Source organism: Anneissia japonica, unplaced genomic scaffold (genome assembly GCF_011630105.1).
Source record: "Anneissia japonica isolate Jap-2015-1 unplaced genomic scaffold, ASM1163010v1 scaffold522_len1101056_cov227, whole genome shotgun sequence".
NCBI classification, from domain to species: domain Eukaryota; kingdom Metazoa; phylum Echinodermata; class Crinoidea; order Comatulida; family Comatulidae; genus Anneissia; species Anneissia japonica.
Window position 1 is genome coordinate 699,305 of NW_022756123.1, and position 24,686 is coordinate 723,990.

The 24,686-nt window shown below is 31.8% G+C and overlaps 1 protein-coding gene and 1 long non-coding RNA gene across 3 annotated transcripts in view; one reads left to right on the top strand and one right to left on the bottom strand.

Moving 5' to 3' along the window:
• The window catches only part of LOC117124005 (follistatin-related protein 1-like), a 35,752-nt gene that overhangs the window by 4,099 nt on the left and 6,967 nt on the right, over positions 1-24,686 (top strand). For both annotated transcript variants that reach the window (XM_033270121.1, XM_033270120.1), the window contains exons 3-9: positions 10,293-10,353; positions 12,921-13,018; positions 16,531-16,660; positions 19,483-19,643; positions 19,793-19,920; positions 21,141-21,253; positions 24,322-24,385. In XM_033270121.1, the coding sequence (XP_033126012.1) occupies positions 10,293-10,353; positions 12,921-13,018; positions 16,531-16,660; positions 19,483-19,643; positions 19,793-19,920; positions 21,141-21,253; positions 24,322-24,385 (755 nt within the window). The remainder of the gene's footprint in view (positions 1-10,292; positions 10,354-12,920; positions 13,019-16,530; positions 16,661-19,482; positions 19,644-19,792; positions 19,921-21,140; positions 21,254-24,321; positions 24,386-24,686) is intronic.
• LOC117124008 overlaps positions 1-24,686 on the bottom strand; it is a 26,041-nt gene continuing 1,355 nt past the window's right edge. Inside the window, exons 3-4 of the long non-coding RNA XR_004447916.1 lie at positions 24,479-24,616; positions 1-1,046 (exon numbers count right to left, since the gene is read on the bottom strand). This is a non-coding gene — a long non-coding RNA (uncharacterized LOC117124008). The remainder of the gene's footprint in view (positions 1,047-24,478; positions 24,617-24,686) is intronic.

Below are 24,686 nucleotides of genomic sequence, written 5' to 3' on the forward strand. Positions count from 1 at the left end.
CAAGATTTATTTATTGGTCAAACAGTAAAAAATACATGGTTTGAAACTTTGGCTGATTGTACATAGGCCTACATGACTTTGTGACAATTACTAAAATAATAAACATCAGAATACACATTATTTATTAATATACTGATTAAAAACTAAAATTATAGATGACTTTTCATTAGCATACGGAATATTGAAGATATTTTTTTGGTTCAAACTTATCAATGTTATTACATGCTAAGTTATTTAACTGCATGCAATAAAAGCTTAGATTTCAAGTGCTCTGGGATAGAACCTCATGAATGACATCCATAAAGAATATTTAGTACGTGCTTAAATATGGAATAGGAACGTATGCCACAGTATAGGAAGTTGTCTTGATGGACTATCGGATCCTATCAACCTGTTTCCTTTTCTGTCATCCACTCAGAGTCATGATAAGGATCCTACTAGTTACTGTAATAAGTTGTGTTACAACTAAAGGCCTAGCACAAGAAGGTATACTGGATTATCATATGTGTATTGATACTGTATCACAATCATCAGCAATTAACATTTTGAAAAATTCATAAAAATATCCAAAAAAAAATATTACTTCCAACAAGAAACAAATTGAAAAAAGTTAGTTTTGCTGACATTTACTACATAAAATCCTTAAACTGATTACCAGCCAATGTCTATACAAAACAATATACGAAAGAATAATAAACTGTATGTTATTGACGTAGACATGTTTCCATTCAAATTTTAATTGCAAGTTAATAACTTACTTATAAAAAGGCAATTTGAATATGAAATTGAGTTTTTTCTAGTTTATGACAGTCAGAACATCCTTAACGTTTTATGCAATAACTCAACATGAATAATTCATTGTAGATGTTAATGCATACTATTGTTTAGATGTGAACTTGAGAGGCTTGATGATACAGCATTACTCATCTGAGTTTGGTATTTGTTGCGTGTTCACGTGAATGTGTTGTGCTGCACTGTTCCACTCACCGGCTCACTCACTGCCCTGGAAGGTGACTAATGCCAAAGATGCCCTTTTCATGTCCTCTCTTGAATAAAAAACAAAACGCTCAGAATTGTTAAAAGCATATATCCTATGTTCAGTAATTTAAATTAGAATTGTTTCTCGAAGGCATAATCAAGGATTCACTGAAAAAGCACCGGGGGACTCTGAGAAGATTTTATTCTCGATTGTGGAAGACTGCATTTAAAATGATGTTTTTTGATACAACAGGATGTTGAGTATACAGAATATCTAATTCCAGAATGTTCACCTTTGAGCATTATCTACCATTCAGTGCTCATGATTTGTTTAACATAATATTTGCAATGACCTACTACTTTTAATATGATTTACCAGTTACTTATATTATCAGTCTTAAATTGGTAGCAAAGGGAAATTAATGGATAAACTAGTCATCAAACTTCTTTTAAGCAGTCCTTCACTGATTCCTCCGAAAGCATTGGATTGTATTTTCAAGATCATCAGTGGCAACAGATTAATTGAATAGCTTTGAACATGAAATAATTATATCTTCTTTATATCATTTGAATGTGAAAATAGACAGTAGGTCATCATACAGTATAAATCTGGAATTGTACAATATACAAGATGAGCATTTATATTTTAAAAACACATTGTGGTGACAATGAGATGTTTTCATCAGACGGCCAGAAATAAAAATGATTATCAATTAAAAAAAAAAACAAACACATACAACTATACATATTTGATTCATGTACAGTATAGGCCTACAGTATAAGCATTATGTGCAAAGTGTTGATTCAGCTGATAAGGACAATGATTAAAATGATTGCGATTATGACAAAGAAATGCTTGAAGATAATAATGATAATAATTCAGCATTCTTGCAGGGACATAGGAAGCATCGGTAGAGCTGCTTTTAAGTAAGAAACGCTTGAATTATCTTTTGAGCAGCAGACTTTGTTTAACGATAATTTGAGTATTTGATTGTTTTTATGTCTGGTCAACGTAAATGTAATGGGTGTTGTCTCAATTTCTTAAGCTACAACACCAAACCTCTATTCCAATAATGTTTGACACAAATGTATTATTTAACACAGGATATATTTATTTAGTATATTAATCTTTTTCACTGGTCAACATATATAATTACACTTCTCTAAAGCATTGAGCCCAATTAATTATTTAACAAATCACTCTCACCTGGGCCCAGCTTATGTTATTAAAAGAGTGAATTACAGTAAGGATGTATTTTTATATAATTGTCCTAGGGGTGATATATAATTATAATCATAATTTTGTAGGATCGGCTCAAACGCCTGAGGTGCTTAACCCTTACACCTATTGGGGGAAATGCCTATTCAATGGTAAACTGCTGCCGTGCTCCAACCCTAACCCAAAAAATAACTTCAACTGACATGCTTCACCCTAATGCCTATATTCGCAAACACCTGACGTGCCTAACCCTAACGCCTATCGTCACAAATCCCTGACGTGCTTAACCCTAACGCCTATCGAACCCTAACTCAAAACCTTAACCCAAAAAATAACCTCAACAATGCGTATCGTCGCAAACGCCTGACGTGCTTAACCCTTATAAAATAATACTGCATAGCAAAAATGGCAATAATTGCTTCACATAGCAATCCAAAGCACATCAAAAATAGTTTATTTGCTACAGTAAACATATTGCTATATTTTGTGAAAAGGGTCATATTTTACTGCACTATTATAAAGAGGAGGCACATAGCAGGCTGAAGCAACCCAAAAATAGTACATAGCAAAAATAGCAACAATATCAGCTAGTTGTTAAAAGGGTGCTATTTTACTGCTTTTATAAAGAGGAGGCAAATAGAAATCTGAAGCGACACAAAAATAATACATAGCAAAAATAACGACAATAACAGCTAGAGCAATGTGTCGGATCATTGTGTATCCAAAATAACAGCACTGTGAAGCGAGCAGAAATGCTGCATAGGAAAAATAGCAAAAATAGCTTCACATAGCATTCCAAAGCAACCCAAAAATAGTACATAGCAAATATAGTGACAATAGCAGCTAGAGCACTGTGTTAGATCCAATATTAATAAATCACAGTGCTATATTACTGCTATTATAACCTATTAGAAGATGTAGCTACTTTACATATTGATATATTTTGTGAAATGCAAATATAGCACATCAAAAATAGTTGATGTGCTTGAGCAAACATATTGCTATATTTGGTGAAAGAAATAGGCGCTGTACATATCACTGCTATTATAAGCTATTACAAGCTGCAGCTCATGAGTGGCTACTACCATGCTTTTAAACGCTATTTAATGCTATCAATAGCTATAGCTGACAATATAACTATCATAAAATAGCAAATATAGCACACTCAAAAATAGTTGATGTGTACAGCAAACATATTGCTATTATTGCTTTATTTTTTGAAATGGGTGCTATATTACTGCTATTTTAAGCTATAGCTAACGACCAGCTACTACCATGCTTTTAAATGCTATTTAATGCTAGCACCAATCTTGCGCTTCAGGTCCCCTTTTGGCGCTACTGCTTTTGTATGAAAATATAAGACAGATAGATTAAACTTCTAGCTACACTTCAATGTCCTAATAAATGCTATGTGTTGATTGGTTGGTTTCTAGATAGCATATTAATTATTAGCGACATTATTTTACTTGGGATGGGAGAAAGAGGAGAGGCAGTGTGCGTGGATGGAGCAATGTGTTTCCAATTTTAAAATGCATTGTTTATAAATGTGACCTACATACCTGCAGCACATCTTAAATCTCTTTTTTTATCCAGGTATTGAATTACATGTATTTAGGTATCAGTCAAATCCAGAGAATGTGCTTAAATGTAATTAGGAAAGATTTTTATGAAATTTAATTTAATCTCAATTAAGATTCATAGACAATTTGGAAAGCATGGCCAGCATTTGTGGTGTATTTTGAAAGATGGATAGTTGATGTGAAAGTCATGTGAACATGGGACATTGGCTGGAATAGACAGCTCTTTATTTCAAGAATAGAGTCTTATTGTTGATGTTGTTGTCATCATTGTTGTTGTTTTTAGTTATTCGTATTATTTAAACAAAATGTTTTTACTATTACTTATTAAGTTTTACTGGTTCTTATAAAAAAAATGTATTGTTTGGGAAAGTAACAAATAAACATTAACAGGAATTAATAAAATTGATAATAAATCATATTTTTGTTTTATAGAACTTGACATATGAAATTTTTCTTAAACTCCTACTTAAGGTTTTTGAATATTTTAATGGATCTGGAACTGCAATTCTTTTTTTGAGGTTAATAAAATAGATTGAATAAATTATATTGCAGTCTAATGTGAATGCAATTTTATACAAATAAAGTAAATATATCAGCAAAAATGATACAATATAATGTAGGCCTACTAAAAAAAACAATGAGAAGCCTATCTGATTCAATACAGTATTTCACTCCTGAACTAAGTTTGTAAAAGAAAACAATTTTTCAAGGGGAATGCAACTGTTAGTGATGAATTGAACTCCTCTGGTACCAATAGTTGTCGGAACTGAAATGAGATCATCAAGGAACTCATCCTAATGGAACTTATGCTACTGTAATTGAAATTGATATTTATGGAATGCAGATTTATAGAGGAGAAATGTTTCCCTATGGATACAGTCGGTCATAATGGAATCAATATTTGATACATAAAAAACCTATTTTTAATTAAATTCATCCTAAAGGAAATGTAACATTTCTGCAGAAATTAGACGAATCCCATAAGAATATAGATGAATTTCTTATCTTTTTTTGATCAATCAGATTGCCTGGATCATTTATAAGGAGGAGAAAGTGCAACGATGTAGAACAGAGGGGAAAAGGACAACAAACTGTGAGGGAGAAAGGAGGGTGAATTATATCAGCAAGATTAAGATTGTATAATTAATTGCATATCAGGTCATTAGGTCTATGCTAATATAATAAATATGGATTAATTTATTCAGATCACTAATTATACTGGCTAAGGCATAATTGTCTTCAACATTAGGATGATGTTAACATCAATGGTATACATTTCCAAATAAATTACAAGAATAAGAATTAGACCTACAGCTTAATCATCCTTTCAGAATGTCCAGCCGTGTTTATTGTGCACAAATAATTAAAAACTTAATAACAACAAACATCTATATCACAGGAGTGGTGGCAGATTCAAATATCTTAAAATTATTTAAAAAAATTGAGATAAAAGAAAATTATATTAAAATTAAAGTCTGAAGTGATGACTAGTTACTTACTAAACTTATTACTGAATTTAAAAAATGGACAGATTTAATGTACCAGCATCATTTAACCATAGTGGAATTTATATATTTCTGTGCTTTATTATTATATGATTTCCAAATTTTCCTTATTTTATATTAAGAGACTTCACTTCCACAATTTGTTTTCATTATTTATTCTGGGTTACTTCTTCAGTACTGTTCTCCCATAGGGCCTGTATACAACATTAAAATCACAAGAAAACTTTACATCACTTATAAAAGATACTTAAAATTGGAGGTGCAGGGGCGAATCCAGAATTTTTCAAACAGGGGACATTTTCAGAATAGATAAGTGAGCAGCACTAATTTCAATATATGCATTAAAATTTTTTAATTTAGTGGCAAAACAGGGGGGGGGGGGAGGATTGTGCCCCCCCCCCAATTGATCTGCGCCTGAGGTTTAGTGGTAGATTTGTTTAGGCAATGAGCAATAGTAAGGGCTGTTGTAAAATTAGTGCTTGTCTTCCTGAAAGTAAGTTTGGTGGAAAAGATCAAAGATTCTCTGTACTTTAATGTATACAATACTGGCATATTTTTCTTAATTACCAAGTTTAACATTTAGCAACACTATGCTGGTTTTAAGATGGCATGCCTCATCATATACAGTAAGTTGAAACATTTTAAGTAAATACTTATCCACATAACAGCGAGTGACTCGCCACTAACAGGATTAGTCTCATTCTCAGGCTTAGAAACATAATTAAAACTTCAGCTTGATTTCCAGCAAAAACCTCTTGATAAATTCTCTGTGTAGGAGCCACATACAGTAGGCCTACATTGTGCACATGAATACACACATACAGCGAAAACATATTCAATTTTGTACCTGTTGAGGAGCGTGATACATGACTTACCCGAGTGCCATGCAATGATTTTGATATATTGGAACTTTTAAGAAAAAAAATTCTCAATGCTTTTAAAACTAATCAATATCAGGATGTGACAAAATAAAGCTAATTATATTGCTAGTTCACAGATCTAGGTTTTCCAGTTATGTCAACCAATAGTAATGGTCATATATTTTAAAGCGCATACTACAATATCGTTTCTATGTGCTGAAAAACCCAAGCAGAAGGTTCTGATGGGGAAAAATAATAATGTTTTCATGCCTTTCATTATAAAATTTTAATTTTCTTTAAATTTGTTTATGAATATAACTCATTCAAATTATTAAATAAGGCTCACATTTTGAATCATTCACTGTGTAAAGGCATGCCGTGATCCATTTAGTTGGGTAAATCATAGGATGTTTTCATTATTTAATCCCCCCAAAAAACCCCCCTGCTCTCCCAGGATTTGAACCGAAGACCATAAAATTGAAGCTAGCACCACAACTAATCTACATTCCAATTACACTGTAATTACTGCTTATATACAAACTGTCATCAGCAAACATGCAAGGTAGTGATCCTTGTATTACTGTAATTGATACCTCGCCAATAGTACTTGCCAAATTAAAGACCATAAATAGTAAAGGTATAATTAAAAAGAACCCAGGAAATGCTTGATTATTCAGAATGTAGAACATGTGGATTAATGGATGGATAAATCTTTAATATCAGTCAAGTTTGACGTAATTGAAAGATACAAACTCTGCACTGTAATTTGTTCTTTTTTGAGGGAAAAAATGATGCACAAGCCTAAACCATTTTAGTTTGGATTATCAAAAGAAAAAGAAATAACTTCAAGGAATTAAGAGTATTGAAATGGGGTTGAGGTGCAAAGGTTAAATGGGAGGGCTTGATTATTAAGTGAGGGGGTCCTTGGTAGCTAAATAAGGTGATGAGTTGATTTTGTGCAAGCTTTTTTGGAGGGTTGGGAAAAGTCTACTAGATTTATGATGTATTTGATTTTTTCCAATGATCTTGTATTTGTATTATATTATGTTCAATTGGATTTATTCGGTGTAAACACCAAGGATAGCCCACAAAAGTCTAGAAGAAGACTTATTTCCAGTGGGGTCCTTCTGGTGGTGATTGGACAGTACACCGGGAGACAATCCCCTACTCTTTTCCGAATAGTGTACTGCGTTCTTTTAACATGCACATGAGTCATAAATCACACAGGACCAACGGTTTAAACGTCTCATCCGAAAGATGGTGCGCTATTGTAACTTGTATTTCAGCCCTCCAGCTGAAACCAAGGAGAGGCAGCGATGGGAATTGAACCGGGGACCTAGAGATCTCCACAGTTCAGCGCACACAAAGTGGCTACCACCAAATTAGCCAACTGAGTTAAGCTGCTCTAGGTGGTTATTTGATCATAAAATACATGGTGATTCTTATGGTTCAGTCAAGCAAGAAGTAGAGGATGTACAGTACAATATCATTTGATCAAAATATCAATGTAAATATTTTACAAATATTACTGAAAAGTTTGAACTACCGAACTTATGTAAAGTCATGCAAATAATCTGAGTGTGAATTAAAATGTAAAAGCTTGTAAAATCAGCACTATAATTAAATATCTGTCACTTTCTTACATAGTTTATCTTGAAATTTCATTACAAATAGAAGTAGGACATTGACACAAATACCATGATTAAATGTTAACTTTAATAAAGTAATTAACATCTTCCCCTTGTATTAAAGCTAATGTTTCCTGATTGTTTGCAGTGTAGAAAGAGAGTGTGAAATCTACATTTTATCATCCCTTTTTTGACGCAATGCTGTCCTTGTCAATTCATAAAAATACAGCACTTTTTATGACTCACTGATTCTGACTCTGAAACTGGAGATGACCTGTTTCCTCCTTTTTTTTTATGTTACCCAGAGATAATCATAAATGTGTTACAGCAAGCCCCTGGAGAATATCCAGGTCCTTTCAAGCTTATAAAGTAGTTATTTTTTTTATATTGTTTTCCTCATTTTCTTGCTACGGTACATCAAGTGTAATTTTGAAATGTATGTTTCTCTACAATCCAGCCCTGTGTGTGTGCCGACCAAAAGTTCAAGAACCAAAATAACCATGTGTTAAGCTGACTGATAATCTTGCTTTCTCAGTTCACAACTTGCTTTGCAAAGATGATCATTGCATTCTATTTCGATAAAGTTTTGACAGAGGGAATTTAAGTTTAATTGATGTTCTGTACTTTTAGTTTTCAAGCTCACTGCTCTTTTGATACAGTGTCAGATAATTTTTAAGTATGGTGTTCAGAGAAGACAAACTATCCTTTCAAATTTTACATATTTCAAACAAAATAAATGTTATTAAGGTTATCAAAGTAAATTTAATTACTGATTGAATTGCTATTAAAACACTTGAAAAAAATATCCAATTTGTTATCCTATTTTAGTAGATTTGATAAATATGATATATGATTTAGTGGATATGAACATAAATATCAATACAGTACAATAATGGATATAAAGTTTTATTTTTTTTTGTTGAAAAATTAAACATTTTTTTTTACAATCAATGCACCTCATTTCACATGCCTTATGGCTGTTTTCCACTAGGCTCACATGAATCAAAAGCGTTGGTTCGCTTCCTGAGTTCATTGGCGCAAATAAATCCGCCTAGCGGAAAACTTTAGTGTACATACAGAGCAAGTCTGTTGGTCTCTCAAGTTTGTTGAAAACTTATTACCAATAATAACTTAAGTTTATTGTTATGCTTAAATTAAATTATAATTAACATGGATATTCCTAAATTAAAACTATGGCTGGGTTGAATTTTCTAAAAGTTATATCTATAGTATTTTTTCAATTATAATCAAACTATATATTTATATTATATTTATATATTTATTTTATATTTATACATATTTAAAAGCTGAATGAGTTTTCTTTTAATACAGTACATAATGACTTCATATTAATTTCAAATTTCATTCAAATTTATATTGAATTTACTACAACTTTGTAAAACTAATATATTTTGTATTGAAAGTACATTTCAGAAGAAAGAAAAAAGGTATCTAAATTTCCTGTCAAGCTGATATAACAATAAAAATAATGCATAATAGAGTACATCATGTGACTAATAACTTGATAAGTAAACCATTCATTGGACGTTTATAACATCTACGGATAGATCAATATATTGTTGACTTAATTGAGGATCTTAAAGTGCTGAGTTGTTGCTGCCGGTTCTAGTGGAAGATTGTAAGAACAGGGTTTGCTCTGTGTTTGCTCATCGACAATTTAATATTAATCAGAGTGATAATAATCAGTAAGGGATAGGCCTTTCAGTGCCATGCCCCGTTAATGATAGCAATATGTTTGCTAGGATAAGTTTTTCATCAGTAAATCAATCAACGCAAGCTATATTGAGCCTTTCTGGGTTAATATTGATGGCCTGCTGACTCTTGGATGACTCCTAAACTCTCATAGGCTTACATTTTCCCCAATTAATTATTCCCTTTGGAATAGTACAACTGACCTTTGATATATATTCTTACTTTAGTGGATATAACCTTGTACATCTCATACAATTTACAGCTATCTCCCATACAGTTTAGCTATCTCTTTTATTGGTACATAGTACTCTTTCTTCTAAATGTTTCACTAAGCTAGGGTTCCAAGTTGGAAGAAGCCACTTCCAGGAGATAAAATGAGCTTTCTTAATACCATCTTACTACATTTTGCTGTGCATTGATATCCACCACCAGTTCACTTTTACAATGATGATACAGTTGTAAAAGCATGCAAATAATTTTTAGTTACTTACAGGAGCTTGTCAGGTCATCCCGATTTTTGGAAGACTTTGGACACTCTGATTTAAGATGTGAGACATGACCTACTAATTAGTGCACCATGGTATTTACTGTTAGAGCCACACTCTCAAAATATTGTTGAATAAATAATAAATATATAATGAAGTAATTTCTTGTACTGTAATTTTGCTTTCATAAGACCAATAAAGGTTCTGTATTCTGTATGATACATCTGAATTTATAATATTTAGGTTTTTTTGGTATCAACTACTTACATTTAACTTTGTTATCTAATAACTCTGATGAATTACAAGAAGACTTTTTTTTAATAGGATGATGTTTCTAAGAGGCCACACAATGGGACAGATTTGAAGAGGTTTCTAAAAAATCGAAGTAAGTTACTAATGCTATAATACAACACTTAAAATTACATTAAAGCACACCAATAGCTTCCATTACCCTGTGAGAAATCCCCAACTTAGGCCTACTGTAAATTAGAACTTATAATATTTGTTTTCCAAATAAAAAATTCACACTCATCATATAGTTGTCAAAGTTTATTAAATAGATTACATTTGATGTGTCTGCTGTTCTCATTTCCTAATCACTTAATTTTGGTTGATTGATTAAATTTATTTTTACAACAACAATTCTACGCCAACTGACACATAATCCTAGATGCATCATGGCCGATATCTGTTTTTTTTCCTCATAATTTTTATGAAGGCCGCAATTTAAACATTTTTGGAAACATCGTAACTGATGTATCTTGACCATTAGATAGATAAACAGTTTCTTCAATAAAATTCACATAAATATGAATCTTTGCAGCAAAGCTGAATTGCGATGGTATTCAAAATAGTTATAAAATAGAACAATAACATGCGAAAGATAACAGAAATGGACAAAACATCAAATTACATTTTAGAAAAAAAAACATTCATTTTAGAAACATCAAAATTCAATTATTATAAGATTAATTATTTCATCAATATTATTTACAAAAAATAAAATTTGAATTCAGAAAATAAATTATTTCATCAAGATTATAAAAATTACAAACTAGTGCACACAGCTATCACCTATCTATGAATAGGTGGTACTTTCATATTATTCTGTGATGCATCATGCATTAAGGTGTTACTATATATGTCATAATGACTAACATTTATCACAATTACAATTGAGTTACTGATCCTATAAAGGATTGATTGTTCAATGAATTACGCTGATGATCTATGTTGTATATAATCTATGATTGTGTGAACATGTTCCGGTCATTCCACGTTTCTCCTTGAATCAAATTCCTTTAATCTCAAGTAGGAACAAAACATCTGTTGAAGCATTTGTTAATGTCTTAATAAAGTTAGCGAAGATTATTGACATACATGACAAATTTCAAGAGTCTCATTGTCGGTTCTCTTTTAAGAATTCCTAGTCATTTTGTTCTTTAGCTGGTCATTTACTGTACCATAAAAGAGATCATCTGTTTGCCTAGCTCAGCCAAAGCTACACGTTGCTTCTTGCTCCAATCTGTTGGAGGTGAGCTAGTTCTCTGGCCTAAATTATTAATAAATAAAAATACACATTATTTGTTAAAAACAAAAGTGTGTCCTTGGGAAGCTGGTGTTTCTGAATTTAGCATACATAATTAGTTTATTGGTCACCCATAAAGAAACAAAATACAAATTATTGTGAAAATTATAACTGAAATAAATTACTTACGAATAGCTCCAAACTACAGTACCATATAGACTTGCCAAACGTCTATTATTCTTTTTTTTTTCTCATTCTGGACAGCAAAATTAATGAGCAAGTTAATTTATAGACGGAATCCAAAAAAAAAAATTGAGTATGGACGCCAATTAAATTTGGTATGGCGCGCTCTAAGCGCAATAAAGAGTGAGTAACCCCACAATTAGGGCCTCGAACCCGTGCTGATTACAATATTGTGGGACAGTTCATCTTTCACTAAACTTGATCTATTGCCTTTTTTTAAAGTAGGTATCAAATATCCTACTAAGTAGGCATACTTACTTAGCCTAACCCTAAGTCAAGTGGGTATCCTTGTAACTTATTTACTCTCTGATCTTCTAGAGTCAATTTAACTTTCAAATATTTGTTTGTAGGGCCTAATATTATGGTTAATAAACCAGCTCATATATTATACAAGTAGCTACTATTCATTGTCAAATTGTTTGAAAGCTGAAGGGTGTAGCCAAGCTAACTGACGCCTAGTGCACAGACACATGGCCACATCAATATTTCTTGCTGCTTTGTTGACTGAAATTATTTTGGCCATACTGGGGCCATGACGATGACCACCTGAGTGTGCCCACTCATCACCATTGAGGAAATATGCCAAACCACTATTTTTGTTACACTGAAAGGGCTTTATATTATAAACCATTACATTTTATTTAAAAGGGTTTATTCATTCAAATCATTTCAAAAAGTTTTAAACTAGAAACTGTATCGACTGCTTAGTGTTGTTTTCTTATGGTACACTGTAGATCATAGGCTTAGCCAGCAAGCCGTCCAGCCGCCTTTTGGACGCCTACAATTATTTAGGACGGCCACTTTTAACGTGATGGCTTGGCTTAATCAGCTCGGCCTAGCCTAATTGGGCTTGGTACCAATGGCAAATTCTTTATATTCTTCAAATCTTTCAAATTTCCATTAAACTAAAGCTAAATCATATTTACGTTTGATAAAAACAACCTTTATTAGTTGAATGTACATTGTTTTCATACCAATATTCAGTGGTAATACCCAAAAATGTCCTCTAAAGATCATAGTTTTCTACTTTTTTTTCCCTTATGTTTTGGAAGGGCGTGGCCCTGAGTGGGAATGCCTACTGGCTGCCATGCTGGACAGCCTATTTCGTTTTTCTGGATAAACCCTTGCTGTAGATCAAACTGTCTTGTTATATTAATTTTGTTATATAATATTATTATCAGACCGGGCGGAGAAACTTGCATGTCGTGGTGTTGACTGCAGTTCCGGGAGACAATGTGCTCTTGATGATGCTGGGCAGGTCACATGCATTTGCATTAAGGTAGGAATTAAGTATTAAAATAACCATCAAGATGTATTTACTAATTACTTATGTTTTAGGCTAAGTTATAATAATAATAATAATATTTATTCGGCAAAGTAAAAAGTATACATACAATATTCTTGCCAGGAGTATATTAATAGGCATAAGCCCAAACAGTAAACTGCTCTTACTCCATCATCAAAAACAAATACAATGACAATACAATATAAATATATACAAAAAAGTAAATTCAAAATAAATTGATTTAACTATAACAAAATTAAGTTGCAATCCTTTACAAGACAAACATACAAACGAGAAGCCCTACATTAACAGTCTCATTATACTGTAGGTCTTAGAAAGTGGAGTTATTTTTGGGGTCTTGAGAAAAAAATCCTATCAATGTGACGAGAATTGAACCCAGAACCCTGAGACTGGAAGGTGTGCAACCACCAAGCAGGAGCTTCACTGTATATATTAGTACTATATTAAGTTTTGCTCATTTGATTTTCATAATTGAAATTGTGTGCATACAAACGTACACAAAAAATGTACCTGTTAATATGACTGAAGACCATATGAACTATACCTACAGCAGAGAATTCTGAAATACTAATACAGTCTGCAGATTTACAGTACTCTTCCAAAAAAAAAAATGATGAGATAGTGTAAATGCACATTGAGCAAGTTTGATCTAATTGATAAAATATGGTATACTATTGTATTAGGCATCTTTTACTGACAACTATTAGTTTCCAAGAGGATGTACCGTAATTATTTGGAATTTATTTTTAACATCTAGTGGGACATACTACATTAGGCTTATATGCAACTTGGGGTTAATAGGTTTAAGCATCTGAGTTTTAGCAGTCACCATTGAGATACAGAAATGTCCAAGTGGATAAGTGATCCATAGCCCTCTGGGATCTGATCAATCTAAAGCACTCCAATTAGAAGATACCCCATGCACTGACCTAGCTCTGGCCAGCAAGGAGAGGGAAATGTAGGCCTATGGGAATGCCAGTTATCTATCCATCAATCAATTAATCAATTAATCCACTAAAAGTGATAGGCCTACACTGGAAATTAAATCAATCAATCAATCCTTAATGAAGACAAGGCTCTATCCCACCCTTGCCCACACTGTGATTTGCAGTGCAACAAGCTGCCTACATGATACTCAGCCTGTTTGAGTGGGCATGGAGACCTTTTCATAGAAATCAAAATATATGTTTTAAAGGGGAAATTAAAGACTGAAAGAAACTAGAAAAGGATTGAGCAATTTCAAGTACTGTAAGACTAAAAGATACCAAAATGAGGCCATAATAGATTTCAAAACTATCTTTTCTCCAGCCCCCACATACTTGATTAAATAAATTAAATAAATAAAATGAAAATTAAATTAAATAAATAAATAAAATAAATTACTCAAATTATTAAATAAATAATAATAATAATTATTATTATAAATTATTTCTTTCCCATTTCATGTCTTTCTTTTACTGCATGCTCACTGTCTGGGAGTTCCAGTTTCTACAAACATATTTTACCATTACCATTTATTAATGTACCTTCATTCCAAATGAATTTGTTCAAAGTGTTTACAATTTATATTCACACCCTAACGATAATAATTAATTTCTTAATAAGAAGTATTATTTTCAGTATTAATTATAAATCTAATTTCCATAGTACAATAATGTTTCAAGTATTCTATACTAAGGCTCTTTCAAAATTGTATTTAATAGGTCAAACAGTTTTTCTACCTTTAACCAATGGCAACTCTTGTAATAAAATACAATTACAAAACCAATTATTGGATTTAATTGCCTGGAACTGATTGATGATTTAACAAGTAATAAGTGTGGTTGACATAAATGCCAGTCCCCAGATGTCTCATTAATTTGTACACATTTTAATACATGGTCTCAATGACAAATCTGGAAAAGCTCTAAACTTAAAAACAATACAATGCTCATCTAAAAGATCAAGCAAGTTATTAACTTCCAATCAGGCAGAGATCAAAATAATTCAAACTAATTTACAGACTCTAATATTAAAAAAATAATCAAATCCACTATGAGCCGATTTAAGAGTGTGTGTAAGGTCTGATAACTGGTGGGAAAAATAATGTTTAAAACCTCCAAGTAAAAGCTAAAACTTACTTTACAATTTACAAAGTCCAAATTCAATCTGAACAATAAATGAATATTAACTCATGATACAAACTAAGGACAATGAAACTAATAAATATTCTTCATTTTCTAGAATTATATATTAGAAATTCATTTCTACATATGCGACATCAGGATTTAAGTGGTTAAATGTTTTACCGTCAAAAAACTGCCCAAATATAGAACAAGTTATCAGTTTTGATATGACAGAGATGACATTGATCTACATCTTTTTGGAAAATTAATGGTATATTATTTTTAAAGCATTTTATAATTCCCAACTTGATGGTAATTAAAGAGTTAAAAAGTTATTAAAAGAGGCCAAATTGGGTATTTAATTGCCACAAGAACATGTTAAAAATTTGTATATTTATGCATAATACACCCAATGGAACACTGCCATTAATGCAAAGGTTGTAGGTCATTCCATTGAGATTCTTGGTACAATAATGTTGTAACTAGAATTGTTTGTAATTAATGTTCATTAAATGCGCACATATCAAAAGTGTTTTCATATTACACAAATGTACATTAATAGTTGGTGCGTCCATACAGACATATCAAATTTATTAGCAATGCATTTTAATAACCAGTGCAATTCAAAACCTTAAAATAACAAAAAAGATATGACCTTCTTATTCTGACATGATTTTGAGCTCCCCACACCCTTTCAAGGTAATTACAATGGAAGGCTTGATAGGAAAAGAAGGGAGACTACTTTTGGTATTATCAGAATTTCATTACAACTTTCAGTTCAGACAAAAGTTTATAAATTTATTAGAATCAGAAACAGGCAATTCTAATTTATACTTATTTATAGTGCACTTACAAAGTGTTCTGTTAGCGCATTAAGTTTTTTTATTTATTTTTTTTATAAGGGATGGAGGCCTATGTAAGGTCAATAAATGTCTTGACCAAGTGTCTGGAACCAACAAAATTTTTTTTTTTTTTATGAACCTTCAAATTCTTCATCTATTGCTGAAACACAGCGAGAAACACTTTACAACCCTTATGAGGCCGGGGGCCTAGAATGGTTGGCCTAGAATGGTCAGCGTTTCATTCAAACTTCAAACTACAAAGTCAGGAATTAGAATGGAAACCACCGCTAAATTAATATTTATATCATCATCACAATTCCATTCAAGATTTGATTTATTGTCCTACAAGTACAGTACATGAATTTGTTTTCCTGAAGTTATTATTTCTATTGAGTACATTATGAGCCGACCCTTGTAAATGTACTTCAATTTAAAACGAATTTTATAAATGACAATAAAATTTTGAATACTGAACTGAATACTGAAGCTTGGAATACTCAAAATATAATATACAAATTTTCCATATTTCTTTTTTCAGAAATGTTCCAAGAATGATCGTCCAATTTGTGCAAGTAATGGACAGACATTCCGCAACAAATGTGAGATGCATCGTCACGCATGCATTGCTGGGATACAGCTGTCAAAGAACCATAGCAAACCCTGCCTCGGTAAAAATTAATATACTTTCCATATAGTTGTGATTTTATGTAATTAATCATGTTTGATAAGTTACACTCTCACAAACAAAATTTGTACAATGTGCATGTAGTTGAAAAACCTACTAATCCAACAAAAGGCATTGGTCAACCTATTTAATGTATGCATTCTCGTTAGAAGCTGGCGGTTGGTTGACACATACTAACATGTTTATAGTCAAAAGTAAGAAAAAAAATACTATAGTAATACTTCTTTAATAAAGGAGGCACGGCTCTCCTTTCTTATTTGGTTTCAGGTTTTAAATATCAAATTTTTATGCTAGTAACTGAGAATATAGGAAAAATAAAAAATTACAAGTGTTTGTGTATGAGAAGTAGGATTGCAAGGTTGGAAAAACAAATTTCAAAGATTTAAAATAGAAACAGCGCAAAAAGTAAGGTGGTATAAAAAAACCAATACTTTTTTAGACATGGCCTTACTATTCTATAGTTAAATTTGACTATGAAAACTGCAATATAGTTGCTCACAATGATGCTTGCATTATTTACAACTTTAAACGATATACCAATGAGATACTAGTTAAACTGGTAAAATAAATGTAATTATTAATAATTAGAGTATAATAAAGTTTAATAGTAAGTGGAGCAAAATTAACATGGACAGCTTAGAATTCAACCACTGTCCAGACATTTAGAGATCCTCCAACATGAAGTATAATGGATATGCTTGCAGAATTTACCTGAGTACAACTCTAAAGGAATTACCAATAAGATACTAGTTACATACTTTTATTGTGAAAATGAAAATAGTTGTAATATTGATAACAATGTTAAATAGAAGTAGAAAGATGGAGTGCTTTGGAATCGAACCACTGTCCAAATGAGTTAAGGCAAAGATGGAGTGCTTTGTAATCGAACCACTGTCCAACTGAGTTAAGACGAGTCTTTTTTTATACCTTGTTTAGCGAACCCGATGCCAGCAATAATGGTTTCGAGTAAAATAAAATTTTGCTTATGTCCAATATGTATATTTCTTCCTAGTTAGATAAATTTAAAGCATTTAACCATCACATTACTACGCTATTTACATTCAACAACAAAAATTTTATTTATATATTCTCCTCCATCTGGATGTTTTTGGCAAAACCATTTGCAAAATAAGAAAACAAAGTTTTATTATATTCTTTCGCCATCCTCTGACAATCTTTAAAAAAATAAGTCTGTATACAAAAGTCTCACCTAATCTGGCTTAATCAGTATTTATTCCAATAGTCCTTCAAAACCAAAAACCTTTATTATCAGTATCAATATTATCTAATTATTTTTAAATAGGAAACCAATATTTGATGTTACTTACGCTATTTATTATAAGTATTATTATTATCAGTATCGGTATGGTTCCTGATATTGCATTATGTTATACTGGTAGGCATAAGGATTTGTTCCCTTTGTTTCTTACTAGTGCTAATTATGAATTAGTCAACCATCTTATACTGTTGTTGCATGAGAAACAAATTTAAATTCCCAACTTACTTAAAAAACCCTCTAAAATAAATTAATAATAACTAGACAATTGCCTTAAATCTGAGAACAAGTTATTGCAAATAAAAGTCTGAATGATGTATTGGGCTTTTGAGAGTTACACTAAATCCTTTGATCCAATAGAGACTAGCGCTGTTTTGAGCATTTGATTATGTAAGCTTTTCAGATCAAAGCAATTCTAGGATACTGTCAAACAATAAACAAGTGAAAAAGATAATTACGAATGAGTATAGGCATGATGATATATTACTTGATGGAAACAAAATGAAGCGATATAAAAAAGTAATTTTACTTTCTGACATTTCATCAAAATTTAATAGGTGAGTTTGTGTGAAGGCAAAGTGAATAACCCCGGTTTTGTAGCTCCCTTATTATTCAGCCTTAGGATTGGAACCCCTGGATCAAGCCATGGGTAGTAACTACTCTTTACAGTGCATGTTAAAGCCCCTGAATCTTTTGTATTCAACAAATTTAAAGTTTTGATTTCACCAAAGATCCAATATGAAAAATAGTTATGAATGATTTATTGTTGAGTTATTTTTATAAATAACAACTGGCTTTTAGCCCTGTATTTAAACAAGGTTATTGTATGGTTATGAGCAGGATGAAAAAGCAAAATTAAATGAGGTCATTCACCTTATAAAATTATGCATTTGTAAGTACATGGCATAGTTTCCACTATATAGGAGCGCTCATTCTAAACCAATACATTGGAAGTCGAAAATCACCATTCTTTTGAGTTGTATATGAACTTTTAATCTAGTGTCTGGTCATTTTCACTGTAATTAAATAATAATGAAAATTAATATGACACTTAAAGATACAGTGACTTTATTGCCTGTTTTATTTTAATTATGAAAAAACTTAATTGATGGTCACACATGCAGGCAGTAAAAAACGAGGTCAGTTAATAGACCTACAGTAAATATCCGGGGGTGTGAGTGAGTCAGGTATGTGAGGGGTGAAATCATTGAACCCCTGTCCACCAGTGAGACCTGTAATATCTAAAATGATAACATTTCCAGGATCCCGGTTTTTTTTATTTCCAGTATTTTGTTTTTTGACTCCCAGGTCTAACGTTCATACTTATAGGTAGGCGTAATCTTATTTTGTTTAAAAAAATCTTAATTGCTTCCTGGCCTGCATGAGCTTCGCATTGAAACTATTATTAAGATATATTGAAATGCAAGTCTCAGCGGTTTAGTTTTAAAAGTAACAAGCAAAACATAAAAAATCTCATAAGAACCGATCATTTGTCAGATGTTTGTTGCACAAGGAAATTTTCATTGCAGAGCCTGAATCTCATCAACTGATTACCAAAAAGAAAATCCGACCAATCGTATGCTATGAGAACGATCGTGACACCATTCATGAGAAAATTGTAGAATGGATTGATTCTTTAACGGTTGAAACTGCCAAAAACAAGTTCCAAATAATCCAAGACAAATTCATGGTATTAAATGGCTTTTATCTCTTTTTACATATGTTTGCATTTTGTGGCATTTATTTCTACACAAACTTTATTGGTATTTTTGTTTTGTATCTTTAATCGTGTTAATATAATTGATATTATTAAAGCTTTTGAAATATATTCTTGCCTAGACGTTTGATTCTGATTTTGACGGGACACTGAACTCAGCGGAATTTCAAACATTCATAGAAAGTAATGAGGCTGTTAGCGTCATCACAAACATTACTGACCCTGAGGAACAGGATGCATATTTAATAAGGTAGTTGCACTCACCAAATTACCAATAATATTCATAACATCTTTGTTCTCCAGCCAGAAGCTACGTTAGGTTCTCAGTACAACCATTTTGCATCTTATTATAGCATACGATTGTCATTTCTGACATTCAAACCTGCCAAGGAAAACTCTATGACTCACTGTAGCTCATCATCCTCACCTTTAACTACATTTCTGATTTTTTTCTAACCTTTTAATCTCAATCGGCAAAAAGTCTGTGATAGATAAGTAAATATAGGGACCAAAGTATTAAGCACGTATAAAGTTGATGAAGTCTCTCAATCTGTAGAATACTGCCAGCAGCCATGCCTCCAATAATTTAACAATCGATCTGTAAAACTCAAGTCAGGCAGAATGAACAGCTAGACATTTGAACTAGTTACCTCAGAGCCTGAACCTCAAACACAGCACCACAATCCCACTTAAGCAAATTGAGGACATAAATATAACCTTATGTTATGGTATGACATTTTTGTTGAAAAAAATATTAGCAGTTAATACAGTATACACAATTTACTATGTAGAATTGTGGCATATGACAAGTGTCATACACAACCAATATTAAAAAAAACAACATATAATAAAGTGTAGTTCACTATCAAAGGCAAATCAATTGGTTGAGGAGTTGAGGGCACCGCAACTTACAGTGATAACATCTGTACTGGTTCGAGCAGCATGTTTGCCAATGGCACAAGATGTCTTCAAGAAATAAAAGATATCAACTCACATCAAATGCATTTCAGTCGTTGTTATTGCCAATTATGATTTTTTGAATAAATTGAAATGAATTTTCAGCTCAACACAGAATATAAAAACTGAATAGTTTCAAGCACAAACAAAATGATTAAAATCCAATATTATTTAAGAAATAATTGAATTTCCTTGACAACCAAATAAATCCCAGGCAACAAAATTAAACTGGACTGATTAGATTAGGTTAGCTTTCTTAAAATAAATTACGACTAAATATAAGAAATCATTATATTGACAATGGCTGTCTGAAAGCTTAGTTGCCTTCTTAATCATTTCATACTTGGCATAAAAAATGACTTTTTGATGATACTGTATTGTCCAAAATACATATATTTCATAAAAAAAACTGAATATAAATTGTTATATTAGCCTTTGACTATATTTAAAAAACAAATCTAATCAAAATCTCAAAAAATGATGATCATTTGAATAAATTGAATTTTTATGCAGAGGAATATGTGTAGATGCACTGATAGAGAGTGCTGATGTTACCCAAGACTGGAAACTGAACCTCGGGGAACTGTCATCATGCCTGGACAAAGACTTCTCCCCACTCAAAAGAAGTAAGTATCTGCTACAGTACTGTTGCTTGAATCTCACTAGGGTAGGCTGTTACAGAGAACTTTGTTTGAGTCCTACTAAGGTAGGCTGTCAAGAAGCTTAGTTATACGTTTAGGTCCTATTACGGAAACCTTCTAACAAAGTCCTGTTAATCATAGGTTCTTCCTTTAAGTCCTGTTACAAAAAGATTTCACCAAAGTCCCATTAAGCAAACCCTCTACATTTACAGTAAGTCCTGTTAAGCAAAGCTTCAAATTTTATTCTCGTTTCCAAACAAAGCTCTTAGCAGCAAAAAAGCTACCAGTATCAATATTCAAAAGTTCTTAATTTGTGGCAAAAGACAAGCCAAACCAGTCACTCTTCACAAAACTCAATTTATTAAAAATTTAGAAAAAATGAGAGCTATAAAATTTGGTAAAAGAATCATTTAAATCTGTCAATTTGTTATGAAGTTATAAGCATTAAAACATACAGCTGTTTAAAGAACAATATTTGAAAAAATCAGCCTTCAAAGTTTATGATTTTGGGCATTTCTCAGGCAGAAACTGTCAACAAATTGTTAAAAATTGTTGTTTTAACATTGACAATGGGGAAAATAACAGCAGAGCATGAGTTATAGATATATAAAAATTAGTTTAGTGCAATAAAATAGATTTTAAAAATGTTGACATTTCAGCATGTTTTGGCCATTATCTCTGAAACACGACTTGTGAAGAGTGATTTGTTTGGCTTGTCTTTGCAACATTTAGTATCAAATTGTTCTATTGTGAATGTGCAAACAACATTGCTAGAGAGTACATTGTACCTGATTGGTCCTTTTAAACCACTTTATTTGCACTGTGGTATTTAAGATGGGATGTTTATACCTTGCGAACATTCAAATTCAGATGTCTTAAAACATCAACTTTAATGTCAGTAGGCTATTAATTTCATCTGTAATTTCAAGCTGCTATAAAATGGACTATTGGAATGATTAATGATACAATTTTAATTTTTGTTGTGTTGCCCGTGGGCTACTTGCCCAGGCTGATAAGGAAGGCATATTTCCCCAAGGTAACAACCTGTTTTAGCTGCCAAAAACTTTGATTTACTTTGCATCTCGGTACTTTAAAGAATATTAAAACCTAGTTCACACTAAACGATGTTGTTTGTATCCATCTACTGTGAATTTAAAGCTTTAAATTTGGGTTGCTGATTGGTTTTTATTAAATTAATTGCAAATATCTTTCTGTAGTTTGTGGTTTTAGTAATATCTACTTTTATAGGACAGTCAGTATATAACAGAAGTACTGCATTTTGATCTTGCCATGTTTTCTAGTGTTTTATGAGATCATATTACTTATATTGCAGTAATTAAATAATTTTATTTATATCTGCCTCATTGGAACTTGGAACATTATAAGTTATTTGAATATTTTGAATGAGCAGTTTAATGTTTTATTGCATTATTAGGTAAACAATTAATTATAATTTCATATAGTAGAGTAGAACAACTATGTCTTTAAGTATAGTTACTTTGGCAATATTTACACACATATCAACATACTATGGTTTGGATTTTTGAATACTACTATATTGTTGAACTGCAAGTAAATAAATTTACTAACACAAGAGGGCAGTGTTTTACTTGAGTTTTTCTTTTGAGATTCTCTGGATGTGTTAATGTATGTTATTTGGTCTTGTTTGTGAATAGCATGTCACAATAAAAACATTCTTCTGTATATCCTGTATCAGTTTACCATATCCGTTTTCCTGGTTATCGGATTCCTTTTGAAATATGTATTCAAAAGTGGCCTCAAGGTTGCCTTTAGAGGATCTTTTTCTTTAAAAGTATATACATCCTTTAGGAGCCTACTTATCTCATTGTCTAACAAATGGCAAATTGCATTTTTTTGTACTTAAGATAATTAGATAATGTCAGAAATGAAGATTAACAGACATGTTTCTCTTACAAATGGGCAGTAATGGAGTTTTAGGAATTATCCTATACTTGGCAATTTAGTGGCAGGATAATAACGTCATTTCTTACCTCTTTCTTAATAGTTGAATAAACAGTTTAATATGGAAATTTGGTATCATCTACAGTATTCTTCTGTAGCTTGTTGGTGGTTCATTATCAAATTTTTTATGTATCATGCTGTACTTGGTGGTTCAATGACCAATATAATGATGTAAAATTTAGTAGGTATTTTTCTGTACTTGTTAGGTGAATGAACAGTATAATGATGTAAGTTGTTAGGTGTTGTCCTGTTCTTGCCAGTTTGTGAACATATGCTATATTATTAGGTATACTTCCCTGTAGCAGCTGTTAAATGAACACTTTAATTGAGTATTAGCCATTCTCTGAATTACAAATACAAACTCAATTTTACAAATAACTAAATCCCGGCTGGTTAAAAATAGCCAAGCAAATACTAGTCAGAATAATATTGTTAAATCATTTCATTTGATATTAAGTCTATCGTCAGTCATATAAATTCATCTCTACAGGATGAACATAGATAATGTATACAAAATATATACAAAATGCTTAATTTAGATATGTTTAATTTCATTCGACAGCGAAGAACTCACTACATAATGAATGGAATTGATATGCTATAAACTCATGAGGCTTAGGGAATGGAGTTGTTATTAAATAGTCAAAAGAAAAAAATCTTGGTGACACAGTATTTCACTGATTTTACAATTTGGTTTTGATATGGCCTACTATTTTTCTTTAATTTATAAGATCAAATGTACTATATACAGTAAATTAATGAAATAAATTGAAATCCAAAAGTCTTGAGCCAGGTACTAACTGCGCCCGACAGTCATCGGTCGACTCAATTCTATAAAGAATGACGATAAGTTCAGACTGCCTTCAACAATCAGCAGAGGGCGGCATGTTTTCTAGAGCTCACAGGGAGTTAGGGTCGTCGTATGACCGTCATACAAATGTTGTATGACCGTTGATAGCCTTCTACAATACCAATCTCATTTACCTTTATTTTAAACAAAGGTAATGAGATAGCCTTCTACAATACCAATCTCTTTAGCTTTGTTTGAAATAATTTTTTCATTTTCACAGAGTGTTCTTTGGATGATAAAGAATATGATGATGGTAATGCCGTAAAGAAAATGTGTAACGTATGGTAAGTAGCCAATATGAAGTAAATTGGTTGCATTAAAGCACACACAGCTGCATCCCAATCCCCCCCCCCCCCTTTGATGGTTTAAGTGCTTACCTTCTGATCCTAAGGACCTGTGTTCAAATCATGTGTAAATCAGGATTGTTTTTTTTTCTCATGAATAAAAACGACTCCTCTCCTTAAGTCTTAGACTTGGTTTATACGACTTCCAGCCTGTAAGTTGCAAGTCACTCCCTGTTTGATGAGAATGAAGAAAAAATAATCAGGAATGAGCAATTCATTGTTTTATTTTAAATTTGTACAA